General features: G+C 42.8%; 1 protein-coding gene across 4 annotated transcripts in view; it reads left to right on the plus strand.

The window, feature by feature from the left end:
• Positions 1–8,785, plus strand: part of C8H10orf90 (chromosome 8 C10orf90 homolog) — a 100,440-nt gene extending 91,655 nt beyond the window's left edge. For all 4 annotated transcript variants that reach the window (XR_009418872.1, XM_059476995.1, XM_059476994.1 and 1 more), the window contains 3 exons: positions 6,664–6,727; positions 7,565–7,664; positions 7,816–8,785. Coding sequence is in view for 3 of the 4 variants with exons in the window: in XM_059476995.1 (XP_059332978.1) it covers positions 6,664–6,727; positions 7,565–7,664; positions 7,816–7,854 (203 nt within the window). In the remaining variant the exon portion in view is untranslated. The remainder of the gene's footprint in view (positions 1–6,663; positions 6,728–7,564; positions 7,665–7,815) is intronic.
• Positions 8,786–16,523: the final 7,738 nt, after the last annotated feature.

Raw genomic sequence — 16,523 nt, forward strand, 5'->3', positions numbered from 1 at the left:
ATGCTACTGAAAAGTAATTAATTGAAAAGATTAAACAAACTAACGAAGACACCTGGAGGATGCAGGAAAGGGAATATTTGATGTCCCCAACCTGGGGAAACACAAATAGGTTTTTGGCTCCCTGGAGAATGAGGGTGAGTGCAGGGGATGTGAGTGCAGCCACATTTCAGGGCTCTTGGAGTTTCCTGGAGAAACCCAACTTCCAGTGGTCTGTCCTAATCAGAGCCCTACTGAGTTTTTATAGTGAGAGCTAAATACACATAAGGACACATGGCACAAAGCATGAATTCTATCTTAAAGACTCAACAGAATTAATTCACCATTTCCATGATCCAAGTTAATTTACCTGGAATCAGATCTCTCAGGGCTGTGCAGTGTGAGGACTCTGAGCTCTGCCAGCAGCACACCAGGAGTTTGTCATCTTTATTAGAGGAAGTGGCAAAAATCTCCCACTTCTCTCTGAACATCTTTGAAAATCCCCCAAACCACTCTGCAAATAATTTATGAAACAAAATATGAAAGGCTAAACCTATTTCTCCTCAAATTATAATGAAATTTTAATCCTTATGCTTGTTTAATGAGTAATAAAATCATAATATTGAAATATATTCATTAATTATTGAAGTTAATGACTATTTCCATCTTTTAGTGGTTGGTCATTAAAGGTGAATTTGTCTAGAGAGAATCTTTCGTTTCTGTAACTCATCTGCCTTCGTGTAGTGTGGTTTTCTGTTTGTGAGACCTTAATATTTTTATAATGACAGAAGTGTCACATGTCTGTAGTTGAAGCAGAACTGGAGTTATGCTGGAAATCCAAATCCCTGGGTGAAGCACAGCCTGTAACCTGCACTACAGAGGGCCCTTGTTGGAGTCCTGGCTGCTGAGAATTTCAGATTTTCTGTGCTGAAGGCACTAACCTCCAGGAGAACACTGCACTGACCTGAGGCCGTGGAGAAGCTTCCAAAATGGAATGATGGAACTGGGATTGTGGGTGTGGAGTTTGGATTGAAGTGTGTGATATCACAGGTGTGTGATATCAAACTACACACTCATAATCTCAGTACTGTTTTTCCATTTTGGAAGCTTCTCCACAGCCTCAGGTCAAATGCAGAGTTCTCTTGGGGGTCAGTACAGAAAGTCTGAAATTCTCAGTACCCAGGGTGGGGAGGAGTGGGTGCCTGCTTTTATTCAGGTGGAAATGGGGCTTTAACTGCAGCCCAAGGTGTTTTAAGCAGTTTGCTGCCCTTACCTCTCTCTGAAATAAGTTTGGGATATGTGCTTCTCTCTGCTCTTGCAACTTGGATTCCAATAAAATAATTCACACCCAGAGCAAAGACCTGCAGGGATTTTTCTCTCTCCCAGAGAGATTATTCTATCAGCCTAAAACATCTTTATTGATAACATGAAATTATTGACTAGCAGGGTTTCCCCGTGTTTTGACAGTGTTGTTTCAACTTCAGTTTCTTTCAGGATGAAGAAATAATTGGCATTCAGCATAACTTCCATATAAATACCAACATCTGTGCAGTTCCCATTTACCTTCCCATCCTCAAAACCCCGAGCTGCTTACCAGTTTTTAATTGTCCTTCACGAGCAGGGTTTTACAAAACGCTGAAAGTAATCTGAGGAAATTGAAAATGTTTATCCTGCACGAGATTTTACCATCACCAGAGCTCTTTGAAGGCACAGAACCTGCTCAGAACTCCCAGGCAGCCTTTGTGCTGGGTAATGGGCACTGCTAAATTTTGAGAGTGCTAATTAGTCCAAGATAGACAACTCTGCTGTTGACTGTGTTGAACAAATTAGGGATCCCACTGTGACGAGCTGAATAGAAACAATGTTCAAATAACTGCATTTAAATCTCCAAAACCGTAATGTAATTACTGCACTGACAGGACTACCAGCTGTTTATGGGCCTTTAAATCTGCAGAATGAACAGCCCTGTGATCTTGGTGTGCACGGGGACTTTGGGAGGTTTCACACAATTTCTCAGGCACCTTTGGGGTTTTTTCCACCTTTCCTTTGAGGGGTTGGTTGTTCTTTGGGATTGGCCATGGGATTTGATGGTTACCCTTCAACCCCACTGTGGACCCTGCTGAGCTCCTCTGGGTTTGCACCCAAACCCTCAATATTTAATAATATCTTGGAAACAATTTATATTCCTTCAGTCGTGCTTCTAAGCCTTCCCCAAAAGTATTTTTGGATTGCTGCTTGTTTAGGTGTTTTTTGGATTGCTGTTTGTTTGGGTTTTCTAGGGGTGGATTTCTCCAGCAGCTCTGTGCCAGGGAGGGTTTTATTTGGAGTGAGGGAGGAGAAGGGGGCAATCAGAGAATTTGCAATAATCCTGCAGCCACTCAGGTGTAATCCTGTGACATTCACATTGGTGCTCAGCTGGGACTTTATTTGGGGCCTTTGTCACAGACATGTTTTATGAAAAATCCTTTCGTTAGGATTTTTTCTCCTGAGAAGCTGAGAGGCCTCAGAAATGAAATGTAAACAATGGTTATCTGCTGCTGTGGAATGCAACAGGAAGATCTTTGATTAGTCCTTGTTAGTTGTTTCTAATTAATGGCCAATCACAGCCCAGCTGGCTCAGACTCTCTGGTCAGTCACAAGATTTTATTATCATTCCATTCATTTCCTTGCCAGCCTTCTGATGAAATCCTTTCTTCTATTCTTTAAGTATAGTTTTACCATCTCATTTTCTTTTAATATAATATATATCATAAAATAATAAACCAACCTTCTGAAACATGGATTCAAAATCCTCGTCTCTTCTCTCATCCTGAGACCCTGAAAACACCACCAAAGTCATTCACTTTAGGTCATTTCCCAGTTTCCTTCTCCCCATTCAAACTTTTAATAGTGCCACCCATTCTTTTGGCTTTTTTGGCTGGCAGCTCTGAATAAAGTCTAAGCTGCAGTCAGGTAATGGAATTAAGAAGAGGAATGATCTGTTTTGAAGATATTATTAAACTAATGTTAATTCTGCCACATCTTCTTCAAAAGCTGCTATTTTTGGGAACAAAAATGCTTTTTAGGATAATATGCTCTAATGATATTAGAAAGATTTAGGAAGGCCAGGTGAGATGCTAATATTTTTGTTTTTCTGGATAAAATCCATGAATATTTAAGTATCATTTGGACAGAGAGGACTGAAATCTCCAGCAACATCCCCAAAATCATTCTAATATGAAAATGTTTGCATAAACCTCTCAATTTTACAGTTTTTTAGAGATATTAGTACTGTTTTCCAGAAAAATTAAAATATTGAGGAGGGTCAGAAGTCTCAGTAGTAGCAGGAGAGACCTGAACAGCTGGAAAACCTGGGAACCACCTTGTCACATGCAAATTTGCTGAAAAATTCTTTTGCTAAGATCTTTTCTCCTGAGAAGCTGGGAAACTGCAGCTTCTCCATGTTTTGCTACTTGGGAATGTGATTTGGAGAACTGTTTACCCAGCATGTGAATTGTTTTTAATTAATCACCAATCACAGGTCCAGCTGTGTCGAGGCTGTGAGCAATCACAAGATTTTTTTATTCATTCCTTTATTTTCCAGCCTTCTGATGTCTCCTTTCTCTTTCTTTAGTGTAGTTTTAATATATCAATATATAATAATATAATATAATATAATATAATATAATATAATATAATATAATATAATATAATATAATATAATATAATATAATATAATATAATATAATATAATATAATATAATATAATATATACATAATAACATTATAATATAATATTATATATTAAAATGTTAAAACATTGATGATGATGATAATAATAATAATAATAATAATAATAATAAAAAATATTTTTGCCTTTTTTTTTTTTTTTTTTTTTTTTTTTTGCTTTACACACCCTGGATGAATTCCCAGTAAAATGTGATGCAGAGCTCAACATCGCATCCACATGTACCTTAGATTCAAGGCTAATTTATTTTCTAGGGGACTGCTGATTTTAAAAACCCCAGTGTTTAAAAAAATGTTCTGTATTCCAGGATTTCTCTGGGCAAATGGGTTTTTGGTGAATTATTTTTTCAGTCCAGTTAATGACAAATTAAATTAGAGATCCACCAGCAGCAGTGCTTTGCTTTGCACACATCCTCAAAGGCACATTTTAGCTCCTACCAAATTTTGAGAATTTACATTCATGTTAGAAGAAAATGAGTCTATATTGTGTATTCTTTGATAAATTTTGCCACTGTTTTTCTCTTTTAAGTGCTCCAGTGATTTAGTGGTAAATAGGAAGTCAGGGGCTGGTTCCAACACAATCATTTCATCTGTTCTCTGTCTAAATATTTACTGACTTCCCAAGCAGGAGAGTTACTCATCCTCTTGGAGGTGCAGTTTAGCATTAATTAAAATATATTACAGGGACGACCCATTTACCTTCATTTCCAGCTTGCTTTAGTGCAGGTGTGAGACCAGTTGTAAAAGCCAGAAACTCAGGAGTTTCACAGGGTGGGAATAAAACACCAAGGAGGAGACTCAGCCCTCTCTGTCTGAAGCTTTATTAACTGTGGTGCATCCCTGGCACTGCTGAAGGTCTGCTCCCAAATCCCTGCTCCAAAAGCCATCCAAGGCTATGGAATCTGATAAGGGGCTCTGATAAGGAGCAGCTAAAACACAATTTAGAGCCTATCAGCCCGGGGAATTGTCTACATTTGATCTTTGCTTGGTAGGAGAGAGCTTTAAGCCAGGTCTCCAGGATGAGCTCGAGGTTATTTCAGCTCTGTTTGCTGCTCTTCCCCTTTTAAATGCTCATTCTTCTCAATGTCAAGGATTAACAACTATTTAAATCCACTCATGACTTTATTTTCTCATTTCTAGCTTTTTTTTTTTTTATTTATTTATTTCTTATTTAACTTTTGAGTCCTAATCCTACAATCCATCAAGGATTAGCCTTTGTGATTGCATGTGATTTTTCTTCTGGTAAATAGCAAGCTGGGAAGGGCTGCAGGAATGTTTGGCCATGAGAATTAACCTCGTGGCTCCGTGGGGAAGTGGATTTATTATTTTCTTGGAGGATTCTCCCCAGAGTCTCTTTTGAGTCCATCCCTTCAAAGCCCTGCACAGCCTCATATATTGTTCCAGGCAGGGATGGGTCTGATGCCCTTCTGTGCCAGCAGGAGAGGATTGTTCTGGATCAACAGCACCAGCACAGCTCCCAGCCTTCCCAGAAATTGAAAATAGAGGCCACCCTGACTTAGGGACTGGCAGGAAAAATGCATTTTATCAGTTTATCATGCTGTATATAGAATAGGAAGTGGGTCTGCAAACCCCTGGATGGGCATTTCCTGTTCTGGTGGCTACACAAAGCTCTGGAATGTTCTTGTGTCACTATGCTCCATCCCTGGAGGAGTTCAAAGCCAGCTTGAAGGGGTTTGGAGCAACCTGGGAGAGTGGAAGGTGTCCCTGGGTCAGAGAAAGGGTGCTCCCTGCACTTTGAGAGTCATTTGGACAGCAGCAGCATCCAAGTGTTTATTCCTTTTAAGTGAATCAACATGCAAATGAGCGTTAGAACACTAATAAATAAAAGACAAATTATGTTTTCCTTGCAAATCGAGCATATGGCTGGTGTGTGCTGAAGATTTAACAAGGATGATTAAGTGTAGACAACTGCTGAGGGGGGAAAGTCAGTCCTGAGGCAGAGGAGGCTCCAGAGCCTCTCTCCTTTCTGAGTTTGCTCTTTGGAAACTGCACCAGTTCAGAAGAACTGAAACCACTGATTTTGATTTTTGATTGGAAGGATGGAACATCTCTGCTGTGAGGAATGGATGAGAGACTTGGGATTGTTCAGCCTGGAAAAAGCCCCAGGGAGAGCTCAGAGCCCCTGCAGTGCCTGAAGGGGCTCCAGGAGAGCTGGAGAGGGACTGGGGACAAGGAAGGAGGGACAGGACACAGGGAATGACTTTAAGCTGACAAAAGGCAGGGATGGATGGGAGATTGGGAATTCCTGGCTGGGATGGAATTCCCAGAGCAGCTGTGGCTGCCCCTGGATCCCTGGCAGTGCCCAAGGCCAGGCTGGACACTGGGGCTGGGAGCACCTGGGACAGTGGGAGGTGTCCCTGCCATGGGAATGGGAAGGGCTTTATGGTCCTTTCCAACCCAAACCATTCTGTGATTCCATGAATTTTACACAGAGATACAGCAGTGATCTCATTTATTTCTTGGCTTCCCACCTTGTACAAATATCCTCCCTTCCCATTCAGGACTCATTTTTGCAAGGCAGGTGTTAAAATCACCTTTTCCTCAGAACCACTCACTGCTCGGATCAGAAATTATTTTCCTCTATCCAGGGAAATGCTGATTGGAATTATCACAGATATCTTCATACTCGATCAGGAAGGAGTAATATGATTTTCCTCCTTCTCAAGCTCAGATAATTATCCACAGCCCTGCAAAACCGGTGTAAATTGAATCAGAAATGGCTGCACCAGGGCAGGTTCCTGACACACTGAGGAGCAGCCAGGGTGCAGCTGCCTGCAGGAACCTGTGAGGAAATTTTGGAGAGATTTGGATATTTGGATCTGGCCTTAAGCCTTCAAAACTTTAACCAGAGATGGCAAATTGTGGCTCAGTGAAATATGACATTTGAGATTTCAGTAAAAGCAGACCCCTCCAGTACTAACTTTATTTTCTCTCTGCCAGATAACCTCTTCAAACCAAAGGAGAGAGTCATTCCCGAGAGGGAGATGCACATGAGATCTAAAAGGTACAAATCCCTCTGCTTTACAGTTTGTCCATGGATTTTTCTCTGTTCTATCAGCTTAGATTTGGGCAGCCCTGCCCTTTCAACACCCCCATGACAATGAAAACCAAACTCTCAGCAGGGCATGAAAACCAAACCCTCAGCAGGTCCTTCATGTTGAACACCCAAAAATGGAAGCAGTGAGGTCACTTTGGATTTTTTCCCCCAGATTATGGCACAGAGGATGCGAAACCAGGACTGTCCAGCTTTCCCTTCCAAATCCTGGGAATTCTATCACTGATTTTAATGGGAAAAGATCAGAAGCCACCTTTTGAATGGCAACTCCTGTTATTTTTAGAATGGAAAGATTGTGTTGTCCTTGGTAAAACATGTTCCTAATGACAGTGAAAAAATGTAAACAGTTCGCAGACTTACAATGATGGTTTTCTTATATTTTAGAAGATTACTTGAAAATGATTGCTTGATACTAATTGTGTGACATAAATACAACAAAAAACCAACCATGTTCACCCAGATTCTGGTTTGAATTTTGTTGCTACAAATTGGAACCAACTTCACTGAGCTCATTAGAAGCTACTGCATTGAAATCACCTGATCCCATCTCTTTCTTAAGTTTTTTTGTTCCAAAATAAGAATTTTCAGCAAGACTTGAAACCAGTCAGATTTCATATCAAACCATGACTGTTCATAATTTATCACTCCCATGCCATAAATCAAATTTAAATACTTAGAGATGCCCATTACAAGTATTGCACGGAAGGCAGATATTCCCTACAGGAAAAATTAATTATTTGTGAGCCCCAGGGATGACATGAGCTCTGCTTTCTGAATTCCTGACAGGATTTATGACAATTTACCTGAGGTTAAAAAGAAACAAGAAGAGAAGCAGAAGCGGATCATCATCCAGAGCAACAGGCTGCGTGTGGAGATGTTTAAAAAGGTGAGGATTTCCTGTGATTTCTGGAGCAAATGCAGACAGTAAATCTGAAATCTGGGATGCCAACTCCACCTCACCTCCTGTATCACTAAACATTTCTATCACCTCATGGGTTTTAACAGTATTTTAAAGCATTTTTGTATTTTTTTTCTAGCAATTACTGGACCAGCTCCTCCACAGAAACACGGAGTGACAAAGGAGTCTCTTGCTCATCATCCTAATTGGATCTTGAATGCCTTTGACTTCTAGATAAGCCATAAAATTAACTGTTATCTCAATTACCTGGAGGTATTTTTCTTATCACTGGCTCCTTGTATAAAGAAAGATCATTTATGTTTCAATTGAAATTTTAAGGCAACTTTCTTGTAATCAAAAACAGCCTAAAAGGGAGCACAGCTGTTCCAGAGCATCACCTTTTGGTCAGTTTACCCAGAGGAAATAATTTTAAGAATTTTTAATGCAAATACTGAATTACAGGGATATTATTTATCTTAATCTTCTTTTAAAAAGCACACTTCTCTGTAGCAATAGCCCAGTGTTTATAATACATGGAAAACTTATTTCTCTGAAGTATTTTATTAATTGATTTCCTGTGAGTTAAATCCTTGAAGAAAACTGTTTTATTTGTTATGTTTAGGAACCAGTTGAAATAGCATTACCACATCATCAGAGCAACAGCAGTTTCACATTAATACTTAACATTCCAAAAGGGACCAATATTTCAGCTTTCTGAAGAACTCCATTCCTGTTCATAGAGTGAAACTACCTAACAAGCTCTCCCATTAAAAAAACGCAATATTTAACTATTTGTTTATAACACTTTTTCACGTTTTTTCATTGTAACATACGTTTTACTCCACTTCTGTGAGCACAAAGTGTTTCTAGAAATGGCAGATGAAGGAGTGGTGCCAAGAAGGATGTTTGCATCAAAAACTTGCAGAACTCAAACCAGCTGTCACGTTTCCTCCAAAAAAATATTTAAATCTTTATTTGTACATGTTGGAAGTAAAAACAAGCAGCTCACAAACCAATGGAGTTTATTTATGGAATAAACCATGAGGATAATATTGATCCAAGCACTGTGTTTTTATTTGGTGCTGTTAAATAAAACAAAATTATTGAAACTGCCTGAGAAGTCGTGCCTTTGTACCCACAAATCCCATGGGGAAAAACCACTGCCCCTAAAAATCCCTGCAAGTGTTAAATTCTGCTGCACAAAGTTTGAGCAGGGGTCTGAATGGGGCTGGAATTTGGCCTTTGGTGGTTCTGCTTTGTTTTCCCAATCCAGCCTGGGATGTAAGGTCAGGATTTTTTGGAAGAGGGATGTTTGTGAGCCACTGGGACAACCTCCAGCTGGGTGACCTGTGCTGGACACAGGACTGAGGTGTTTTGTGCTCTGTTTCTGTTGGATTGTTTTGCCTTTTTGTGGTTCAGCTTCCCAGTGAACGTAGGAATAACGATGGGAATTTTTGCTCGCAGAGGAGACAGAGATCTGTTGAACAAATTTATTCCAGATAGATATCCTCAAAAACTCACCAACAGTTCAATCCATTGGGAGAGGATGTGGAGGGTAAGGCAGTGAGGAAGGACCTGCCAGCTTTTCCCTGAAAAACACCTTTTGAACCAAGGAAGTCATTCTGCACTGGAAACCAAACCAAGGCTGGACCACAGATGACTCCAGGTAGAACTCAGCAAAGGGACACCAAGAAAGATTATCTTCCAAGCTTTCATCCTGTTCTAGCTCACTATGGCCAGAGACATTTCCTACAGGATCAGTGCCCAGATTCTCTTTTATTTCAGTAGAAACTGAACATTTCTCCCCCTTGAGTCCTCACATTCTGATTTTTTACTTCAGGAAAATGCAGCTTTGGTTCATCAGGTCTGCACCCTCAGGTGATTATTTCCTGCACATCTGGGAAGTAGAAGAATGTTATTTACATTTCACGCTGCTTTAGTGGATGCCCTTAGGCCAGCCTGGAGTCTCACCCTAAAGACACAGCAAGATATTCTGGCATGGAGAGAAAACATTTGGGGTTTGGTATCCATGGAGGACACAGCAAAATAATCACTCCCAGGTCAGGGGTGACACCAGAAGGGAGCCCCAAAACTTTCCCACTTCTTCTCTGACAGAGAGGAAGAGACAGGATCTTCCTCATTGGGAATGTTTTCCATGGAAATCAGGCATTTATCCTGCAGGATACCCAGGAATTCCAGGGAGATGGATTCATTTACATAGTCACTTGATGAACTGTCACAGATATATTTTATGAAAAATCCTTTTGCCAGGATTTTTTCTCCTGAGAAGCTGAGAAACCTCAGAGGAAAATAAAAACAATTATCTGCTACTGTGGAATGAAACAGGTGCATCTGTGATTGGTCCATGTTGATTGTTTCTAATTAATGGCCAATCACAGTCAGCTGGCTCAGACTCTCTGAGAGTCAGGAGCTTTTGTTATTCATTCTTTTCTATTCCTTTCAAGCCTTCTGATGAAATCTTTTTTTTCTATTCTTTTAGTATAGTTTTAATATATCATTTTCTTTTAATATAATATATATAATAAAATAATAAATCAGCCTTCTGAAACATGGAATCAGATCCTCGTCTCTTCACTCATCCTGGGACCCCTGTGAACACCACCACAATGAACCAAAGCTGCATTTTCTTGAAGTCAAAAGTCATAGAATGAGGACTCAGGAGAGAGAAACATTCATCTGCCATCCACAGCATGTCCCTACTCCATGCCCATATGTAAATGTATGTAAATAAATACATGTATTTGACATGCTTCCCACTCTCTGGCTGGGAATATCAGGCAGAGGAGCTGATCCTCCTTGAAACCATGGCAGCCAGGTGATCCTTGTGAGGAAATGAATGATGTGGGAAGAGCAGCACGGGCTCCAGGTGGGATTTTACCCCCTGGCACCATCATGGATCCCATGGAGCAGGGAATGACACCTCCACTGACCTGGTTACCTCTCCCTCCTTGAGGACAGGGTACAACATTCACCTGCTGCATCCTCCCCTCCCCTGGCTCACAGCATGAAGCCAAGTGCATCAATCAAAGGGAAAAAAATCCTCTGGGTTTGTAAAAGGTTTATTTCCAAATGTTTTTATTCTCTCAAAATGTGATTTCTAAAACCTGCAGGACAAATCTGTGGCAGGCAGGGGTGGAATTTCTTGTGTACAAATAAGCTAGTGAGGAAAATGCATGATGCAAATCACTGTCTGGGAATGTTTTACATGGTACAAAACCTGTCCTTCAGAAAACCAAAAATTATCTCTGTTGTAAACCTAATTTCTCTTTCTGGGCTTGAGAAGAAAAAAAGTTATCTGGTAATGTATCCAGCAAACAACTCTGGCATTCATTACAGCTCTACAATCCATTCATTGTGACAGAAAATGGACTGTGCAGGAAAATGTCATTTCAGGAAAGCAGGAGCCACCCAGGAATAGCCCTGGACAAAGAGGCATCAGCTTTAGGAAGTTCAGGGTTAGGGGAAAGTGGTGGGATCTCCCTTTGGCCAATTTGCCAGCAGATAACAGGAAAATTGGAGGTCACCCACCCTTGTCCAGCTGGAATTTTCCTTCTTGTTGGAGAAATTTGCAGACTGAGTTCAAGTTCTGTGGGTGTTGGTGCTGAGCCTTCGGGAAGGACACGTGAGGATTTCCAACAATGCTGGTTTGGGGAAGATTTGGGAGGGTTTGGGGGCATTCAGGCACACAGCCTGTGTGGACTTGTCAGCACATGGCCTTGGCATTGTCCTTCCCAAGCACAAAGGGCTGGAATCCTGCAGGAGTGGAAATGGAGCCCACATGGGGTGTTGGAGGTGTGCAGGACATGGTGTTTCTTTGTTTGCTGCCATCATTAATCTCATCTGCCAGAAAAACCTCCTCAAGGGCTGGAAGTTATTGTGATGTAAAGGACTGAGGGTTCCAGTGTTCTGGGGATTTATTTAAACCCAAATATTTTCCTGTGTATGTGTATGCAAGCCATTAGTTACATCTTGGAGTTTACTCAGCTGCTCTGAGGGATGAGGAGAATGTCTGGGTAGGACTTTGGAGGGGTTTTATTGTTGGATATCTGGGACTGGTCACGTTAGTGCAATGTTTTCTGGGACAGAAATCCTGATTTACAAGGAAAACAACACACAAAAGCAGGGATAAAGTTCCTGGCAGCCCTGTGCAGAGGAAACCTTTCCCTGACACAGCGAGAGCTCCAGGGCTGCAAACACAGCTTGCCTCATGTGCAGGGGTGTTTGTCCCTTTGAGTGCGGGGACAGAAGTGCCTGTGTGCTCTGAGGGGTGGGTGATTGTCCCCCCAGGAGCTCTGAGAGGCCACTTGTCCCTGCTGGAGCCCCCCAGGGTCACATTTCTCCAGGCACTGTGACTGCGGCCTGTGTCGCTCGTTGCTGCTTTGGGATGTGGCCGGATCCTGTGGGATCCCCCTGGCCTGGCAGAGGTCAGCACCAGGAAATGGGGCTTGGAGAAATCCCAGCCCCATCTGCAGCCCCTTGAATAAAAGGGCATTTATTTCAACTGAAATGCAAATTTACCTGAGCATAAAACCAGATCAGAATGAAAGAAGCTACAGAAAATGCACCAAATTTACTGCTAGCGGAAGAGAACAGTGCATGCATAGAACTATTTATTAAGATTTGGTTTAAATATGTGTCTCCTTATGCTAAAATCCCAAAAATCCTTGCCCAAAATCCTCACCAGAGAGAGAGGAGCCTGTGATGCTCACTGTGTGTTGCCCCTCTGCCCATGGAGATGAGGTTGGGTCCTGGAAGGGACTTTTCTCCCAAGCTGGAGGTGTTCTGGGAAGTTATGGTTGTATCTCTTGCAATTTCAGTTTAGCTGTGAGAAAACTGTTGGAAAAAGCTTGTAATGGATATTAGGAAGGAATTGTTCCCTGGTACAGCTGTGGCTGCCCCTGGATCCCTGGCAGTGCCCAAGGCCAGGCTGGAGCACCTGGGACAGTGGGAAGTGTCCCTACCATGGCAGGGGTGACAATGGATAAGATTTAAGGTCCCTCCCAACCCAAACCATTCCATGGGTCTGTATGAAACCTCATTTTTATGTTGAGAACATAAAGCATCCTCCCTTTTTTTAGGTCAGGAATTTTACTTTTCCAAGTTCTCCTTGGCTCTGTACCAAAGCTGTGGGAGGTAGAATGACTTAATACTCATCTTAGGTGACCCACAGAATAAGATAATGAGGTGTATCATCTCCCTACCAGCTGCAGAGTGATGAAAAAGTAAAAAGAACAAGAAAAAAGGAGAAGAAACTGCACCAATTTTCTCATGGTACACAGAGTTACACAAAATGATATAAAATAGGAGCAGTGCAATGAACGGCTTGAGGATGGTGTTGCATGGATAGGAATATGTAAAAGAACTCTTAATTGCAGAAGTTTGGTGGATATTTAAAAAATATTGTCACAGGATGTATTTTTAGATTTAATGTTTAAAATACTTTTATTTTCTGCAGTATCTTACCATGACTAGATTCAGTTAATATATAGCTTCAGTTAATATATAATAAATCAGTTAATATATAATTATAATGTACAAACACCTATCACAGAGAGGCTGCTCCATGGTTCTGGAGTTACTTCAAGTCCGCAACTGGCTTGGGAAATTGGTATAAAATAGCAAAAAACTTTTTGGAAACAACTTTATCTTCAGCTTTTTGCTTGGGCCATGTGCTGTTTCACCATCTGATGGGCTCTTGCAGTTGTGCTTGAATGGAGAGACATCCATTCCTATTTACTATTTCTGTGGTTTTCCAGAACTTTTTGTGCCCTAAAGTGAGCACTTTGTATCCATGATGTGGGGAGGATTAATAAAAATCCTGACCAAAGGGTGGTCAGGGGAATTGTGTCCAGTCTGAATGTGGGCTAATTCTCTGATTGCCGGGTAATGGTGTCTGGAAGGGAGCTCCCTCAGCAGTCATTTAATTCATTGTGATATATAACTGTGGCCAGGGAGTCAAACAAAAACCAGATTGAGGACAGGAGTCTGGTTTTGTAACTGGGTTGTCCTCTGAAATTGTGTCACTGCAGGGGAATGGGCTGGAGACAGATTTTGCCTTGATTTGGGGCAGAAATGATGAGAAAGAGCAATGTTCTGGTTAAACCCCAGGGTGGGGTGGGAAGGGACCTTAAACCCATCCAGTGCCACCCCAGCCATGGCAGGGACACCTTGCACTGTCCCAGGTGCTCCAGCCCCAGTGTCCAGCCTGGCCTTGGGCACTGCCAGGGATCCAGGGGCAGCCACAGCTGCTCTGGGCACCTGTGCCAGGGCTGCCCACCCTGCCAGGGAACAATTCCCAATTCCCAATCTCCCATCCAGCCCTGCCCTCTGGCACTGGGAGCCATTCCCTGTGTCCTGTCCCTCCATCCCTGTCCCCAGTCCCTCTCCATTTCTCCTGGAGCCCCTTCAGGCCCTGAAGGTTTTTAGTTTTCCCTGGATCCTCCTGCAGGTGAGCCCCCCAGCTCTCCCAGCCAGAGAAAGGGGCTCCAACCCCCTGTTCCTGGAATTATTGGGGTTGGAAAATCCCTCTAAGGCCATCCAGGCTCTGAGCCCAGCAGTGCCACTGCAGCCACCCCTGAGCCTCGTCCCCAAGTGCCACCTCCTGCTCCCCACAACCCCAATGACAGCCCCGTCCTGCCCAGCCCTCAGTGCTGTCAGGGGCAGAATTTGCTGTAGATTTCCAATTTTTGGGGAGTAACCCAGAGCTTGGATGTCCCATCCACACGAGTTCCCCGTGGGCAATGCTGTTCCAGTGAATTCCTGAGGAATCAATAACAAATCCCCACTGAGTGCTGCCAAACCTGGATTTGTAATGCTGCTGGGAGCACATCTCTAATTCTGGGGTTTGTCATGAGGTGAAAAAATACAACTCTGAGGGCTCTAAATGGGATTATGTAATGGCCCAAGCTAAACTGTGTGAAAGATGGATAATTATGGGCTGCCTGCTCTACCTAACACCATTAGTACACCATTAGTGCTGTTACAAAACCAACATTTGACTCCCATTTGTTTTACTTTTGAGAAGTTTTTGCTGTGTTTGGAGCTCAAAGTTGTGCAACAGAACCTAACAGAAAATGCCTGTAATAAAGAAACTCTGTTTCATTCTTCCCTTCATAAATAACAGGAGATTAAGACCTAATTGATTTCATTCTCCTGTGATGGATACCACAGTAATTTTTAATGATTTCTCTCAAGTTTCCCATTAGGAATATTTATTTTTCTTTAAAAAATGCCCCCAAATATGCTGTCTTCCTAATTTACTGCCCCAGCTTTTATGATGATGGATGTTGCATTGTTCTGTGGTTTGCAGAGGGCTAGACAGGAATATTAAAAATATACGACTTCATAATTTTTAGTCTGAGTTGAATGCTGTCCTCTTGTGAGACATGTAAAATTTGTGGCTTTTTTTTCTTTCTTTTGTTTTCAGAGAGACAGTGAAATTTGAGGCAACAGATCAAAGCACTTATTGTCTAGTCTGGAGTAAAAAAACCCCAAACCCCCTCACATATTTAATGGGTTATTTGTTGGATTTAAAGGGATTTCAGCACAGGACACCTTCCTGAAATATTGTCAGGAATGTCCTATTTGATACAAGGATCTTGGTGGAAAATCTTCATTTCTCAGTACTGAAATTTGTGGCAAAGCCTAAAATGGTGGTTTTTTCCCCATAGAGGTTTAGGGCTGTGCAGACATCCCAAAGATTGTGTGTTTGCTGACTTGTTTGGGTTTTATGAAGGTATTTGCTCGTGTGGTACTAAACCAGAGCAATGTTCAGCTTATGGCATTTTTTCCTTTTCCTGGAGGAAGGCTGGAAGAGGAAAATGGTGATGGGTAAAGCTGGGAACCAGGGAATCACAGAAAATCCCAAGTTGGAAGGGTCCCACAGGGATCATTGAGTCCAGCTCAGTGATCACCCCAACAACCCCACTCTGGGAATGATGTCCAAACTCTCCTGGAGCTGTGGCAGCCTCGGGGCTGTGCCATTCCCTGGGGAGGAGAATCAGCATTCTCTGGGCAAGAACCTTCCCCTGATCCCCAATTTAAACCCCCAGCCCAGCTCCAGCCCTTCCCTGGTCCTGTTCCCATGCCAGCCTGGAGCTGCAGACCCCACGAGCTCTCCTCCAGCTGCGCAAACCCAGATGTTCCTCCTTTGGCCCCTCCAATCCCTTCCCCACCTTCATGACTCTCCTTTGGACATTCTGATGGATTCACACCCTGAGCCCACATCCCTGGGGTGTTGGGGCTGTGGGGTTTGGGGGTTTTGGGGTGCAGGGTGCTGGTGGTGTCTGTGCTCACAGAGAGCTCCGTGCTCTGAGCCAGGGTTTGTGCAGCAGGAGGAGAATGCGTGAGCTTTGGGGCTTTGTGTTTGAACTGCTGAAGAATTGCTTCAGGGTTGCTGTTGTTGCTGTTGAGGTCCTGGATCCTAGCAGGGGTGGATTTCTTTGTTTGCTCTTCCCTGAGCTCCTCTTGGCTTTTTCACCCCTGGCCCCGTGACAGCCGCCTGCACCGGGCTCTGTGCAGCCTCCCCACGAGGAGCTGCAGGAGCTCGATCAGCACTAAAGCACAGCTCGCTCCCCTGCCCTGCTGGAGAAAAGGAGCTGCTTTCCAAAATTCCACTGCCCGTGGAGCAGCAGGACAAACTGGGCAGGGACAGCAGGAGAAGGGGAATGTGGTGGGCCCGTGGCACTCAGCACCAGCCCTGCTGTCCTTCCTCCAGGTACAAGCAATGCTGGCAGGGAGCGCTCTCCAAGCACAGCTGAATGGAAGGGGTTTGCCCTGTCTGACTGTGTTTTATCCCTGAGACAGACTGAGAATCCTGCATCTCAT

Source organism: Ammospiza nelsoni, chromosome 8 (genome assembly GCF_027579445.1).
Source record: "Ammospiza nelsoni isolate bAmmNel1 chromosome 8, bAmmNel1.pri, whole genome shotgun sequence".
In the NCBI taxonomy this organism is placed as follows: domain Eukaryota; kingdom Metazoa; phylum Chordata; class Aves; order Passeriformes; family Passerellidae; genus Ammospiza; species Ammospiza nelsoni.